This window comes from Cavia porcellus, unplaced genomic scaffold (genome assembly GCF_034190915.1).
Source record: "Cavia porcellus strain 051 isolate PalLab524CR breed Dunkin Hartley unplaced genomic scaffold, mCavPor4.1 scaffold_2, whole genome shotgun sequence".
In the NCBI taxonomy this organism is placed as follows: domain Eukaryota; kingdom Metazoa; phylum Chordata; class Mammalia; order Rodentia; family Caviidae; genus Cavia; species Cavia porcellus.
In genome coordinates, this window is record NW_026947485.1 from 45,359,783 (window position 1) to 45,376,691 (window position 16,909).

General features: G+C 35.8%; 1 protein-coding gene across 8 annotated transcripts in view; it reads left to right on the forward strand.

The window, feature by feature from the left end:
- The window catches only part of Cadps2 (calcium dependent secretion activator 2), a 490,335-nt gene that overhangs the window by 432,137 nt on the left and 41,289 nt on the right, over positions 1 to 16,909 (forward strand). For all 8 annotated transcript variants that reach the window (XM_063241432.1, XM_063241438.1, XM_063241449.1 and 5 more), the window contains one exon: positions 3,907 to 3,981. In XM_063241432.1, coding sequence (XP_063097502.1) covers positions 3,907 to 3,981 — 75 coding nt within the window. The remainder of the gene's footprint in view (positions 1 to 3,906; positions 3,982 to 16,909) is intronic.

A 16,909-nucleotide genomic window follows, 5' to 3' on the forward strand; every position in this document is an offset into this window, starting at 1 on the left:
TTGTCATTGTTGAGATAAAACCCTTTCCTACTTCCTACCACCCTGCATTTTCTGTTTTCTAAATTACAATTCTGTTTTCTTACATGCCAAATGATGATGCAAACATACTCTGCCAGGGTCCTGCATGGAGTGATTAGTAAGCGAATGATCTGCTTATGTGACAGCTCTGTGCAATGAGTCAGCAACCGCAGACCCATTCCTCAGGATATTGAGATCACAAAACCAGCATAGTGTGTAGTATCCTTATTCACTGCTGCAGAGAAGCAGGTGACTGCATTAGCTGGAGGCATTTATCTGCCCTTGGAGCCAGTTCATCCAGTGTGTCCAGTGATTGAAGATGAGGATAAGAACATATTAATGGGCAACTCAAGTAACCAGTGGACCCCACTGCTGCAGGATTTATTCTCAAAGAAAAATGCTTACGTTTCCAGAATTAAAACCCAGTGCCTTTAAAAAAGATATACCAAGAGAAGGACCACAATCTTTAAGAAATCTTGGTTACACTGGCACTAAGTTTTCATTCTTATGTTTTTATGTGATGTCTTAGTTACTTTTCTCATTGCTGAAATAAAATACCTAACACTCAAATTTAAAGGAGAAAAGGTGTACTTAGCTCAGAGTTTGTAGAAGTTTCAATACATAATCAATTGGCTCCAAGGCAATGTGGCACATGGCAGAGGGGGCAACAGTTCCTGGAAGCAGAAGACAGCAAAAGGAACAAGAGGGAATGAAATAAAGATGAGCTTCTTCCTATCCCTAATATTATTCAGTGCCGGATTGTTCAATGCCATTCCAGTCAGCACACTGATCCAGCAGTCCATCCTTAATCCCAGCTCCCATGGTCCCAGCATTTCCCTCTGAATCAGTCATGCACTCTAGAGTCCACCACCTCCAAAGAAAAAAGCACTGTGACCACATGAATCTTTAGGGGAACATCTAGACATAATGATGGGAAGCCATCATACATAATAAGAGATAAAACTATGGTAATCACTAGTATAGGGAGGCCTGGACTTCATGCAACAAAGGTTCCTGTATGGTCATCTTAATGTAAGTTCACAGCCATTTGCTGCAGAACCAGGGCATAAACAATGTAAGGACAAGTATATGGAGAATTAGCTGAAGAGTGAGCTAGAATCTACGAAAACCTTGGTATATAGTTGAAATATTCAATAAGAATCTTACATACTTTTATAGTTGAGGACAAAAACTTTCAAAATTTGTATCAACAATGCACTTTGAGCGGAGGAAAACATGTCAGTTTCAGCTTAGGCAATGTAAATATCTTTGCAGATAAATTTTGTTTGTATTTATTTGTTATCTCTTTTGGGAATGTTTGTATTTTTTCGTTGAAAGCTATCCAGATCTCATAATGAGCAGTGTTCTAGCTGTTTTAATTACATTGATTATTGTCTTTGCACAGTATTGTATATAATATAATATAATATAATATATATTGTTTAAATAAATGCATCATGCAAAAAATATAAATAGATAAATATATATAAATAGGTATTCTCAGCCCATCTCTAGACCCATTCTCCTAGACTGCCTCTAACAACTGACATAGTCAGATCTCATCAAGTAAATTTATAGTAGAAGACCCTAGATTATAAAACCTAACAAACCTTAGCCTATTTGGGTTTACCCATCTGGTTATACATTTACAATGTATATTTCTCTGTTTTCCCCTTTTTAACTTTAAATTTGTTTTTATTCATTCTCATTTTTCTCTCCTCTTTCCATCTCCTCCTTCCTCCTTCCTCTCTCTCTCCCTCTCTGTTTATGGCTGGATGAGATATAAAAGAAAATAACAATCAAAAGGTGTGCCTTTCAAGGGGATTTCTTGATGCTAAAGTTCATTGATTTTTTCCCATTTTTCAATAAAATGAGCTTAAATGACCTCATCAGTGCCTTTTGTTTCTAAGAATTGCTAAAATTAATTCAACCTAAAAACATTTAACATGGGAAGGTCTATTACTTTGTATCTAATAGATTTCTAGTGATATTTTAGACTTTTGTGTTAAAAATGAAATATATAACATGAAGCTAAGCTTTGAGGTTAAAATGTATTTATCCCTTTGGAGGTCTGGGTTATGTTTTGGGTTACTTTTCCTATTAGAGTAAAATGAGAAGCTTGAGTCTCCTGTGTCTTTTCCTGTTCCACCCTACTGGGGAGCCGGGGCTGATATTTCATTTCCCCTTGCTACATGGACCCAGATCTTGGGCCAGATCTGAGGAGACTTATTAATTTACATAAGCCCTCCAGCCACTGCTGGAGTCAGTGCCTGCTTTCTTAGGAAGCTGGGGGCCCTTTATAAGTGCCTCTGGGGGGCCTACCCTGCCAATCAATCTAGGCCCCGGAATTATTCAGTTGGTCTAAACTGTGCCCATGTCATGGTGCGTGCCTGACTCAGAAAGTGACTGATGTAGCCTGGATCCGAAGTGCCAGCTTACTCAAGCTCTTTTGCTTCTACTTTGGTTTTCATTGCAGCTTTCCCTTCTCCTTGTCTGTAAGCTACTCCAAAAGCAAAGATGTCAGTATTAATATCCCCTGGGTTTCTGTTCCGTTTGTCCTCGGAGGAACCACATATTTGAGAATCATAAGCTTCCCTGAATGGGATATATGCTGAGCAAGTTCTATGTTTACATCCATGTAATTTGTTTTAGGCCACTATCATTACACATACACACTCACATTCAGGGAAATAAAATGATTCGAAAGTTTAAAAATTATGCTTCCTTCCTTTATTATTTACACAGATGGCCATTTAAAATTTTCAGGTCCCATAAGGGGATGGGAATCATTCCAAATATTCCAAAGCCAGCCTGAGTTGATGTTTTGTTTTGTGTGGAAACTTTGAGACATGTTTTCAGAAGAAAAAAAAAAAAATAGCTTTCAAAAACTTACATCTAAGGAAACCATTCAACCAGCAGCTGTTAAGTTGGTCTAATGTTTATACTGACCTGAGTACTTTTACTCTATGCATTATGTTAGCTGCTCCAAGAAGCCTTGAACCATCAAGATAGGGTTAGTCTTTACAAGTCACATTTCTGTGAAGTGGCTATTGGCAACAATCTGCTGTCAGATAAATGCTTCTAAAGGAAGAATTACTGTTTAAATGGATGTGCCTTCGCATGCCGTGGAAGCCCAACTCCTGTTAATTTAAGAATGAAACCCTCTAGTATTCTCTAATGAAAGCCAAAAAAAAAGTCTTTCAGGTTTACTTTAAATACATGTTTTTTGTATTTATTTAAAGGCGTCTTTCATGTAATAAAACTATGGGGAGTGAGTGCCGTTTTATTTTACCTTTTTTGGCCTATTAATTTGTTACCATCTATTCACCTTTGTTGACGAAATTTTAATTTTGCCCTTGCTTGAGCATATTGTAAGAATTGTATAAACTGCTGCTTCCTAGGATAACAAAAAGGTCCTTTTAGTGAGAACAATTGGGAGCTGATTTTATTTCTAAAGCACATTTAAAATAACTTATGAATGAGAGTTGTCAGACATGAAATGCTGTATTAATTAAATCTTTCTCAAGCCTTTTTTGCTTCTCCAGCTAAACCAACCCTTTAGAAAATACATGGCCACCTTAATTACAGAGGAGAAGACAAAAAGTATCCTTCACATTCCTGAACCTGAATAAGAATAAGAATTCAATTCATCGAAATAATAACCCCATTAGCTGCTTAACTCAACAGTGCACATGGGAAAATTTTCAAATCACAATGTAAAATGTGTTGATTGGGTAGATCATTTTCAAGGTTTTGTTCTTTTAATGTTCAAAATGGTCATTTTAAGTAAATCTGATATGTCATAACTAGCAGCTTTAGAACATTATGACTTATGCCAAAAGCTTTGTGTCCGTATCCACTAATTCATCTTTGTCCTTTAATGTCTAGCAACAGTACCATTCAAAAATAGATGATTTGATTGACAACACTGTAAAAGAAATCATTTCGCTGCTAGTTTCAAAGGTAATGTATTATTTATTAACCTTTTGAATAAAATTAAAAATAATTTTCAACTGAGAATTTTTAGAACTATCACATTTCTTGATACTTGAGAAATTGTCATTTAAAAAGCAAATGCAAGAGAAGTTCTAATTTTTAGAAAAGTCAGCACAAACAACTGAACATTTTATTGATAACTCTTGAGATTTGTATATATATATAATGAATTTGGGTTTTTCTGCAAGGGTTGTTCCTTCAAAAATAACTTCCAGTAATGTTATTACATCATATTCTTGCTCTCTTTCTACTTGTTTTAATTCTGGAGCTGATATAGTAGTCCTCGGGCCATGAGTGTAGCCTGTTTCTTGTAGTAACAGTCCTGGGGATCTAGATGTGGTATCAAAGACAGACAAATTTGGCAAGGCAGTTTCTGAGCTGCTCCTCTCCAAAGATTTCCTGTTTGATGATTGAAATATCTTCGATGAAAGGTGTAGCCTTTCATTATATAAGTACAAATGAAGGATAAATGGGTGTGCTATTTGGCAGTCAGATGACTTAGAATCTCACTAAGTGGTACCAGACTGTCATGCATGCATTTGAGATCAGAGACCAATTGGTAATGGAAAACCCAAGAGCACCAAAATTTAAAAAGGAGAACGAAGAGGTATTAGTTAATGGGAACAAGATCACAGCTAAATAAGAGGATTGAGTTCTGTTGATCGATTACACACAAGGTAATGTTTATCAGTATTATATGATTCAAAATATCTAGAAAGGATTTTTGAATGTTCTCATACATTCAGTATATAAATATCTGAGATTAAATATATTTATAAGTATTCCGAGTTAACCAACACACAATGTATAAATGTACCAAAACATTAATTACACAAAAAATCTAAAATCATTATCTGCCTTTTAAAAAAAGAGAGTGATGAAAGAAAATGGTGTGCTCCAAGTGACACATGTGATAACATATATGTAGATGTATCTCTTCTCTTCCAGTGGTCAAAGCACTCCATATTGAGCTTCATAAAATAATTGGAAGAATGTACTAGAAGCAAAAGAAAAATCAGCTTGATTTAATAAACAAAGGGCATGTTATTGAGACAAAAATGTAGAGATACCCCATAATCATGGAAAGTTTTAAGCCTCATTAATAATTTAAGAGATGTACAGTAAAACTATAATAATATGCACTTTTCTAGTAACTCAGCATAGATGTTTTTAAACTAGCATCTAATATTTAAAAAGGTGAGATGAGACATTCACATTTCTTGTGTATGGAAGTCTAAATTATTAAGCCATCCCTGAAGATAGCTTGTATATATGAAATACATAAACACACTTTCACTTTTTGTATTATTTTCATATTACTCAGAGAGATGTATAAAATATATATAATGACATTTGTTCCATCATGTCTAATTAAAATTTGGAAGCAATTTTAATCTCTAACATACAAAAAATGAGAAAGCAAATCATGGAATATCTATATTAAGAAACTATGCTTTTAAAGACTTGATAAAGGAAAAATTTCATAATATGGTGCTAAATAGAAAAAAGCTGAATTTTTAGAAGTGTAAAGTATGATCTAAATTTTCACCACATAGAAAAGACTATTAGATAAGCGTTCACTAGGTAGGAGGATGACTTTATAATCTAAAAAAAAAATCTAAAAAATTTTTAGATTATTTTTAATGTGTATGTATGTTTTCCAAAGTCTGTGGTAGCAAGCCTTGAGGCAGAAGACAAAAAAAGGATGACAGTTTTAGAATAATACCACCTCTTCAGCTTCTTGTTTGCCTGACTTCTACCTTATCAAACACAACAATTGGATACCTACAAAAGCACATCGAATGTTTGCCAACAGGTCAAAAAGGAAAAGGAGAAAGGGAAAACTGACCAGCAGGGAGGGGAAAATGGACCACTGCAGAATCAAGCTCTTCAAAAAACAGTGAGATTCCCTCTTCAGTGAGTCTGACACAGCAGCTTACAGCACCACAGTCAGCCCACTAAAAAGAAAGATAACGCTGTCCTTTCCTTCCCTCTGCAGCATCCGGGGCAGTTTTACTCAGGTGGAACCTCTCGGTCAGCCCAACTTCCAAAGACCTGCTTTTTGGGAGAAGTTTAAATTATAACCTCAGTCATCCAATTGCATGTTAGCACGTAGATGATTTAGGGTTAACGAGGCACCTAAGAAAAAGTCCAATCAATTTGGGCTGGGGAGAGAGCAGCACACCTTCTTACATTCAGTTCCGGCAAATAAACAAACTTTAAATTTCCTACATCAGGTACAACTCATTAATAGAAAAAAGTAGTATATTTGAGTTAAGTCAGGAAAAGCTGATTAAAAGATCAGTACTATCCAACAGTAATTTCTGTGATAAAAATATTTATTCTGCATAGTTCGAGTAGCTACTAGCTTGTGTGTCTGTGGAGCTCATGAAATGTGACTAGTGCAACTAATTATATTCTCATTTAACTTTAATTAATGTAGCCTTGTGTGTTTATTGGTTATTTGGAAATCAAGCCTAAATTACAGTGTCATTTATGGATTATTTTTCCTGTCATCAAATAGTGCTTATAATCTTCAGTTTTCAGTTGAAAAGCGTAAGTTAATTTGATAAGTTGGACCAAACAAGCTTTCATAAGGGATAAAAATAAATGATACCTTCTAATTGGTTCAGAATGAATCTCTATAATTATATGTTAAGCCACTTCAGTGAAATATGATTGACAAAACTGGTGCATGTTTTAATGTGTTTAGTTTGAAAAGTTTGGAAACATATGTGTACTCAATGAAAATTCAGTATGCTCATTGCCACAAAATTATGCATCATTTCCAAAAATCCCAGCCATGATAATTTATTATTTGGTGAGAAGGAAATGGCAAAACTTAATATAAGCTTTACCTGGGCTAGGGATTTAGCTCAGCGCCATAAGCACCTGCCTTGCAAGCAGGCATTCGTGAGTTCAATCCCTGGTACCGATAAAAAAAGAAAAATACAAAAATAAATAAATAAATAAGCTTTACCTGCTTAGCAAATGATATTGTTGACTATAGATATTATGTGTACAGAAGATCTCAAGCCTAACTGAATCACCTTTTGAAAAATAGCACTCCACTTCCTCATCCCCATAGACCAGTGGTGGTGAACCTTTGGCACATATGCTGCAGTGACTCTTTGTATCATTGAAAGCTCTGAAAGGTGCACCATCACTACCATGTACCCTGACAACCGCTATTCTGTGCTCTACTTATATTAGTGTCACAGTTTTAAATGCCTCATGTAATTTGGATTTGTAGTGCTTTTCCTGTGTCGGACTTATTTCACTGAATGGAACATACTCCGGATTCATCTGTGTTGTCCCAAATAGCATCATTTCCTTCTTTATTAAGGTTGAATAATAATCCATATGATATGTGCATAATTTCATTATCCATTTAAGTTGCCTCCAAGTTCTAGCAATTGAGGATATTTCACTGAACACAGGAATATAGCTATCTCTGTGAGCTTCTGATTTCAGTTTCTTTGAATATATATTGAGTAGTTAGATTGCTAGATCATATCTGTATTAATATTTTCAGAGTATTCTACCTTGTTTTCCATAGTGGCTACACCATTTACTTCCCACCAAACATGTGCAAGTGTTCCTTTTTTCTCTACGTACTCACCAATACTGGTTATCTTTTCAGGCTTTTTTTTGTTTGTGTTTTATTTTGTTTGACTAGAAACTGAACTCAGATTTTTGTGCCTGCTGAGCACTGAGCTAAATCCCCAGGCTATAGATCTGACTTTTTATCCATTCTGCTACTCTGTCTATGGTAATTGACAAATTTAATTCATTTTCACTTAATGTAATTCTTGATAAGTAAAGAATTACATATTTCTCTTATATATGCCAATACTTTAACATTGCTACATTTTTGTTGTTTTTTTCAGTCTGTTTTTAGTTCTTTGATTCTTCTCTTCCTCTTTCTGTCTTCCTTGTAATTCAATGATTTATTGTAGTAATATATTTGGTTATTTTCACTGGGGTTTTTTATTCAGTAAGTTTTTCTTTTGTTTGCCACACGTCTTGATTACTTTTCACTTAAGACAAAATACCAGGCACCCAAAATTAAAGAAGAAAAGATTTATTTAGCTCGCAGTTTCTGGAGGTTTCAGGCCATAATCTGCTGGCTCCAAGGCAGAGTGGCACAGGGCAGAAGGCAACAGTTCATGGCTGCAGAAAACAGCACAAGCAACAAGTGCAAAAGAGGAGAACACAGAGAGAAGACTCTTTCTGTCCCTTATATTGTATCTAGGCCACACTTACTTGAGTGTAGCCCTCACATCTATAATCCCAGCATTGGACTATGAGTCATTCACAAACTCTAGAAGCCCACCTCCCTGACTGCATGAGGTTTGGGGGGGACATCCATACTCAAGCCATAACACCACAACTCATCTAAAACTTCTTATGACAAGTAGTTTTACACTAATAACTTTATTAATATAAAAAGGTCTATACTTTCATTACACATACACATACATATCCACTTGTTACTGATGTCAGAATATAATTTGTTCTTCTGTACCCATTGCCAAATCATTATGCTTACATATATTCTTAGTATTTGTCTTCTGATATTTGTATGAGAATTAAAAGTGATTCATATACCATAATTATGGAATTATATTATTCTGCATTTATCTATATAGCTATCTTATCAGTGAGACATACTTTTATATGTTTTTATGTTGTTGTTCTTGAAACACACACACACACATATATAGGATATATATATATATCCTATTATACATATTTGCAGAATCTAGGATAAAAGCTCATCTGTAGACCTGGATTCTGATTTCAACACAAGCTATCTGACCTTGGACAAGTTTCTTAACTATACTGTCTGTGGCTCAGTTTCCTCACCTGTAAAGTAAGAGTATTTATTAGTATAATAGTAGTATTTCTTATCATAAATTATATCTATTAATATAAAAGGTATTAGTATGGACTACTATTTATTAGTATTAATGAATATTAATGCAAATAGGATCTTGAAACAGTGACCCACACAAGGCAAGTACTATTTAAATATTATTTGAACTGGTTATGAGTGCTACTCTTTTTTTAATGTTAAATATTTGTTGAGTTTTTATAATAAACATCAACATTTTCAATATCAACTGGCTTTTGTTTACAAAATCTAGAAAAACAAAAAACAAATGAACTAAAATGAAAGTAAAACTAACAAAAATCTTTACTTGAATTATGACATCTAAGGCAGTCTTCACATGTGAAAATAGCATGTTCTATAAACAAGTGTCACTTACAGTGGTAGCACATGCATTTTGTTTTTCTGTCTTTTTTTTTTTTTTTTTTTTTTTTGGTAGCATACTTGACGTCTTTCTGATCTTGTTACTTGTTTAGGATGTTTTTATGATGTTTCACCTGTCGGTTCACTGGTCTGCTCCAGAATTCTTGTGCATTCTGGCAGATACATATTTTTCTTCTGATCTTTTACCAATTCCAGTCCCAGTTATCTAAGAAAATCTCTCTGTGATATGTTAGTGTGGTGTTTTCTTTCTAAAATATGATGCTCTTTATGCCTGACATATTTAGGATAGAGCAAAACACAACCATTGGCCAACACTGTGGTTTGAGAGACATTATACTTGCTGCATAACTGGTCAACAACATCTAATCCACATTTGGTTGTGCTGTAAAATGCGACAATTTCTAGCTTCGTTTGTGTTGCGGATTCACTATCAATCTTATCATCATTGTGTAACATCAACAGTATCAATACTGCTTTCTCTTTCTTCACTATACATAAGACCAACATTATATATTTCTGAAATTCAAGGATTGTACTATACATCTCTATTGAGATGCGTTTTTAAGAATCTCTGCTTGGTTCTTGTGAATAGATCCTGTTCTGTCAACTGGTATTCTTTTAGCAGATGTAACATCATTGAGTAACTGTGAACCAGTTGTCAAATATGACATTCCAGTTACTTTTTTAAATAGGTGCAACAAGTCTGTTTGCAGTATCATATGGTTTATTGCTCCAGAAATTAAAACCTGGTGACTGAATCCAGGATAATTTTTCACATTTAAGGTATAAAATGTCTTCACATCTACCAGATTATATATTATTATATCATATCTGGAAGGTTTATTTGGCATATATTTCTGAAAGCTACAACAACCACAAAATGATGCAAGTTGTTTGTCATTTGCCATGTGTTCAGACAGTGTATAAATTGCTTGACAGTTCAAAACAAGGTTTTTAGAAAGTGAGTTAATAGCAGCCGGATTGTTGGAGCTTTTTTTTTTTTTTCCCTTGGTGGGTCTTTTTGTAATCAAAACATAGGCAATTTCAAAGAAAACTAAATCTCTGGAGTGTCATCATTCTAAAAGTCTTAACACCACACTACCACTTATCTATCCATAAATACTTTAGATTCTGTTGCCAGCATAAAAAGGAGACCTGGAGGGTTCTCCTATTCATTGTTGCTGTTGTTGTGAGCCATCGGTTCTCCAGGAGAAGCTTGTCACACTGACCTCCCTGTATGAACTTGGCTGTTATCATCAGAGGAGCTTGTGACCTTGTCACTGAGAGTGTCTGTGGTTCATTTTGGGGAAGATCTGGTCCTTACTTTCAGCATCATTCCCTGGCTCGGGAGGGGAAGGTGTGTGCTGTTTAATCTCCAGGAGAAACTTGTCACACTGGTTTCCTGATATTTACTCGGTTTTTCTCATTGTTGGAGAAGCTCAGGACCTCCTTCTTGCTGGGGATGGCTGTGGTACTTTTTAGGAGAGCCCCGGTCCTTATTTTGATCATCACTTTTTGCATAACACTCAGTCTACTGGCACAGACCTCCACCCCACTGGAATAGACTTTCTATTTCTACTGCTGAACTCCAGGCCTTGACAGTGCAGACTTGTGAAGCAGATTTGTGTAATTATCATGGGCTCTGGGCCTCCAGTTGGACTCATGGGAGACACTGTTATGGGCTCTAGGTTTTCAGCTTAGCTCATGCAGGATATTGCCATGGGATCTAGGCCCTCGGCTGGATTTTCTAGGTCTTTGGTGTGTAGACGGTTTTCCTGCACTTTCCTGTATTTAACTCTGGCTGATCATCAGAAAATAGCACTATGAATTCTGTGTCCTGTGTATAACTGCCCTCCTTACAACCCCTGACTACAACAGTAAGAGAAATTGCAGGCCCCAGGAACTGGTGCAAAATGGAGGTGCAAAGGTGGAGAGATGCTTAGGATGTATCAGGAGTCAGGTAAGGAATAAATCAGCTTTGGATTAGAAGACTCATTGAATACCCCTAGCAAACACTTTAAAGAAGAAACTTATATTACGGAGGAAGCTGTTACATTGGTCGCTCATAAGTTAACCCAAGGCATTTAAGATGTACTGTTGAAAGATTTTAGCAGATGAAAGCATTAGTGATTACTTTTACATCCATGGCTCAGACCTTGGAATAGATAATAATTTCATTCACTGATGGAGATGAGTCAAAGAGATTTAGAAGTAAAGGCTATTATATCTGTTAGGGTTTGTGTTTGGATGTGCATCGTGCAGTCATGGATGCCGCTGAGTCTGGCTTTCACGATTGGTTTGTAGTCTGGCACTAGGATGGGTGATGTGAGTATTGCACATGCCCAGGGTTGGAGCAGGCATACAGTGTAAGAAAAGGTGTGTCTTTCTTCTTTTGCTCTGTTTGCGCTTGCAGTTTGTAGTGGCCATGCCAGCCTGCTTTGGAGCCAGATGAGTATGAACTGAAACCCCCAAAACTGTAAGAAATAATACTTTCCCTTGCTTCACTTTGGGCATCAGATATTTTGTCTCAGCAACGAGAGAAAAGTAACCAAGACAATATCATTGTTTATGTGACTTACATGTTGAGACTGAGATACCTTTGGATATGTGAGGGAAAGGTTTCAAAGGAGATATTTGAATACTTGAGTCTTGAGTGCAGGGAAGAGATGGGTTCAAAATGTATCATAAAATTTCAGCCATTTAATATGATTCTATGTTAATAGCTACTCTGAGATTGAGGTGCTGCAACTGGGGTCCTCATAGAAGAAATGAAGAGCAACCTGAAAAGGAAGAGGTAAAACAGAGTTGCTTCCAACCTGAAAGGAATTTAATCGTCTTACCAAGGAAAAAAAAAATTTGAGAAGACAAATGTTGAGAAGAAAAAAATGTTGTCAAGGAAAGGATACAAGAAATGTCATATTTATTGGCACTTTATATTAAAATTAATCAAGTCAGCCTGATCACCAGTGTGTTGCCCCTTGTTTGCAAATGAGAAAATAGAGGCTCCAAGTCAGAAAGTAAATACAGAGCAACACAGCCAGAAGTTCATCCTGGTCTCTAAGCCTAGAACCTGTTTACAGCACCGTATAGAATTTAACAATACCAGAAAGGGAAAGAGTGGTGACTTCATCCTCCACTGATATACTCATTATACCCACGTTGTATGAACTTGTCTTTGTGTTCCTTGTGTGATATGTACATACCCAGAGGTACATACTGTGGGCCCAGTTTGGGCATGTATGATGGTAGAGCTACTGAAAGTCAGGTAGATGAGAATAAAATTCATACGTAGTGATCAAGATGCCATACACAAACCGGAAGACTGAGAATAATAATTGGTCATAGCAAATAATCAGCAGAGCCAAGAAGGAGAAAATGACTGCTGTTATAACACATTCCTATAACAGGTTCTGTCAATTCTGGTTTTAAATTAAAATATCACCACAATAGTATTCAACTTTCTATATATCCTTGCTTTTTTGCCAAAAAAAAAAAAAAAAAAACCTTACAAAAGAAGAGCTACGTTCTCACTGAGTATACAGTTACAGATGAATAGGTACAGATGAATCACACATTCTTTTTGATAATGTAGACTACTTTTTCTTGAATTTAACAAGGATAACATAGAAAACAATTCTTAGCTGACTGCCTAGACGATGTAAGACTATCTTGCAAACTCAGCCTGATGAAATTAATTTCATTAAATGTACTTGTTTGGATCAAGGCCATATATTCAGAAGGCACCTGTTCATTCCAAGTTATGCAGTTAAAAGGAGTAATATACAGTGTTGGGAACCATAGTAGAAAGGTTATAAAAGATAAGATATGTCACTCTAAATGGGACAAATAGAAAAGGAACAGTGAGAGAAGACAGTGAATTCACCAGCATCTGGACAAACTGTTTTAAGAGATTCTGAAGAATAAGATATGTTATGAATAAACAGCTGCCATCAAGCCCTGTCCAACCTTTGTATAGATGTGCATGATCTGTAAAGACCTCTTAGAGCCAACTGAAACAAAGCTTCAAAGAGAATGTGGATTCACAGCTCAAGAAAGGATGGGAAAGAGACCATTGCATTATACTATGAAGATTAGCATACTAATTCAAGAAAAACTTTTTGTGTCCTGTGATATTCTGCCTATCATATGGAATTTTAATAATGCTGATTAATCTTCATCTTATGAGACAAAAAATAAAACATCTACTAATAATCATCTCTAGTTTCCCTTTACCAACATTACCTATTTTTTTATAATTAGTCTTCTGGAAGACTGTCTGTTTCTGTGGAAAATTTTATAACTGGCAATGCAAATCCTGAGAATAATGCCTTGTTTAACCCCATGAAATGTCTTTGCTAAAAATGCAGTAGCTCTGTATTTTGAAACCATCAGTCTATTGCTGGACTCCTCATCGCTGCTTAAAATTTTTGGTTCTGTCATCCATGTCAATTTTAGATATTGTTAAATGATTCCTATTTTATCTTAAAATTCAATAGGAAATTAAACCAATGTGCCTTGTGGACATTTATGTTTCATTCTCCAAGTCATTCCAGAATGCTTTCATCTTTAATTTCCTGGAGATAATCTATCAAGAGGCAAAGGGGATAATTACCCAAATAGGCTGGAGGTGTTAAATATTATTCAAACAAATCCAGTACATGGCATCCACAATTAAAAAAAAAAAAAAAAACAAACAGGGAGACAAAGAGATTAAAAGTGTTTCATTCAAACCTGCTACCCTCAGGAGATCAGAAAGAACAAGGCAAACCCATAAGTCTTTATATACTCCCTGAGCTGTACAGAGAGAGTTCACAGGAAGCAGCTAAAGATGCAGCAATAACATCCAACATTTAATTAGATTTATTTGGAATTTTGCTTTTTCCTGCAATTAAAAGTCAAGTGGATAATGTGTCATTATTAATCTTGATGCTAATGGAGTTTGGTTTTTAAAGGTAGCTCTTCCACTGCCTGGGCCTCAACCAAACTCTTACAAAGAAAACCTTCCTGTAGGAACTGTGTGAATTCGACTGGTTGATCCCAGAGGTGCAGTGGCTGTTCACAGCATGTAAGCACTTAGAGTCCCCGCTGTATTGGACTCCACAGGGACCACCGGTGTGGAACCCAAAGAGTAGCATGTGTTATTGTTGAAATGGAGGAAAAGAATGCTGTGGTTAGTTGTAGCAGACCACAGGCCATACATACAACTTACTTGGTTATAACATAATGATGCTTTATACTCTAAAGAGAGAAGAAACCAAACAGCCTGCCAGATGCCTCCATGGATAGACCGTTGCCCCAAATTCTCTGCCAGTAAGCTTCCTAAGAAGCATTTTATCTTTTCCACCTCTGTTTTCCTTAATCCCACCTCCTCTACCATGTCAAACAAAGCTTGGGCAGGTCTGCCAGCATTATTCTTTCTCTCCCTCAGTTTCACTTACATTCTGTGCCTATAACACTCACTTTTTCTTTCTGACGTACCTTGTTGTGTTTATGTCTGGCTCTTTCTCTAGTTTGTATATTCTTAAAGGGAAAGATCTAAGATTTTTTTTTATTTTATATTTCCTATCTTAGGTATCCAATAATAGTAACAAAATGACCTTTATTGAGCATGTATGTGCTGCATACATATATATCATTGCATTTAATGTTCTTCAGTTCTGTAGCATGATAGTAAATAGTGTGGACCCTTGAGCAAGACATCCGTGTTCAAAGGCTTTGTCCTCTCCAGTGTACCAACAGGCAGCCTCCTGACAGCCTCAACTTTATTCTGTCTTCACAAAGACCTCCACAGTTATTGAATAGATCCATTAACTAAGCACTAAATTCATTTTTGCTCTTGTAACTAAGCAGTCCTAATTAACTTGTGATGGAGCATAGCTTTTTAGACAAATAGTAGTGATTTAACTAATCATAATAGCATTAATTATATTTCTTTTATTATTGTGACTTTTTACATAAATCATCACCATCTTTCTTCATAGGGGAGCACTATATATTCGTTTTCCCCATTTTTCTGATGAGTATCTTGAAGGAAGGCAAAGCAAACTAAATGACTTGATATTATGTTAGAACCAAACGGGCAGAACTATAACTTGACCACACACATTAGCTTCTAAATCTGAACGCAGGACTCTTGCTTCTACCTTGCCTTCTCTCTGCACCATTCACATGTGTACAGACCCACATGTGACCCAACAGACCCAATAGAATGCTTCAAGAATGAGGTGCTTTGCTTGGGCCTCAATGCCTCAGCTTGTCTGGTAACCATAGCAATTGTCGCTCTCCTTGTGGCAAATGAGATCACCCAGTACACACGTACTCCCGTAGAGTTGAGTTAAAAGAGACAAGGCATTTTCCACAGAGGGCCATTAAGTTTGGAATTCCCTTCCCCTGGCCAGACATAGCCCTTGAGTATTGGTCTTCTGGGTCTTTGCAAACCATATCAAGTTGACTGGTAAGAAATCCTAATGGGCAGCAAAAAAAGTGCTAAATCAACTTTCAGTTGTGAACCATTTATACTTCTGTGTGTTTTGCTGTTTAGATCCCTTAGGATCTAAAACACTTTATCCAAATATAATTCTTTAAAAATAAAACTTTGGCCAGCCGTTTGCATGAGTTTGTTTCTGTGTTCTTACATCATGTTGTAAATGATGTGCTGAAGAAACCAATAGGGAAGATTTTGCCACTTTTACGTAAACTATTTTGCAGTAATTGATCAGCCGTAGAGAAAATATTGTCTTCTGTGTCCTCACAGTGAGTTCCATGGTCACCAGAGACCAATAAACTGTGTCCCTGAAACTATTATCACTTTGTTGAAAGGAGCTGCTATGTGAACAAAACTCAGCCTTCGTTAATTTCCCTTTTCATATTTAAAAAACCTTGTCAGTATTTTCCCCTTGGGAATGTATAATTTGTCAATAGTGCCTATTATTTTAGTTCTGTAGAGGAAATATTTAGGGCAGCACATTACTAGTTTCTCCTATCCACTGATCATCATGCCAGATATTAATGCTTCTATGCAATAAAGTAAAATTTTTCACGTTTTCATTTTATATACTTTTAAATAAAATAAAACTTCCTACATTTCCAAATTTTTCATATTATTATTATTACATTGTACTTCTTAATTTTATAGAAATAAAAACTGTAGAAATACAAAAAACTTGAGGGTAATTTGTATTTTATATACTCTCCCTGTTCCCCCAACACACACATTTAACTGATTGAAGAATGGATGTCTGAGATTCACAGTGGTCACAATGAGCCTACATAATGTGCAGTGAAGGGATCAAGATATGGACGCTAAGTTCATTGTTGCTGTGCACTGTAGGCAGCAGTGCATGTATCAGTTTGAGTTTCCAGGATGCTGTGTAAGTTTCTCAAAGGAGAGATGTTCCCTAAATGTCTCCATTAAATATGCTTGACAAATGCTTATTAACAAACATCAGAGTTTGCTCAGTGCTATAAGGGTACAGACTATTACACCTTACTTTTGTTTTTTTTTTTTTTTGTTTGTTTGTTTTTTAATTCAATGACCTGTGTGGATATAGACAAAACTGAGTGATGGTAGAAAGGAATCTGAGTTAATCTTGACTGTCATTGATTTTCAGCATCTGT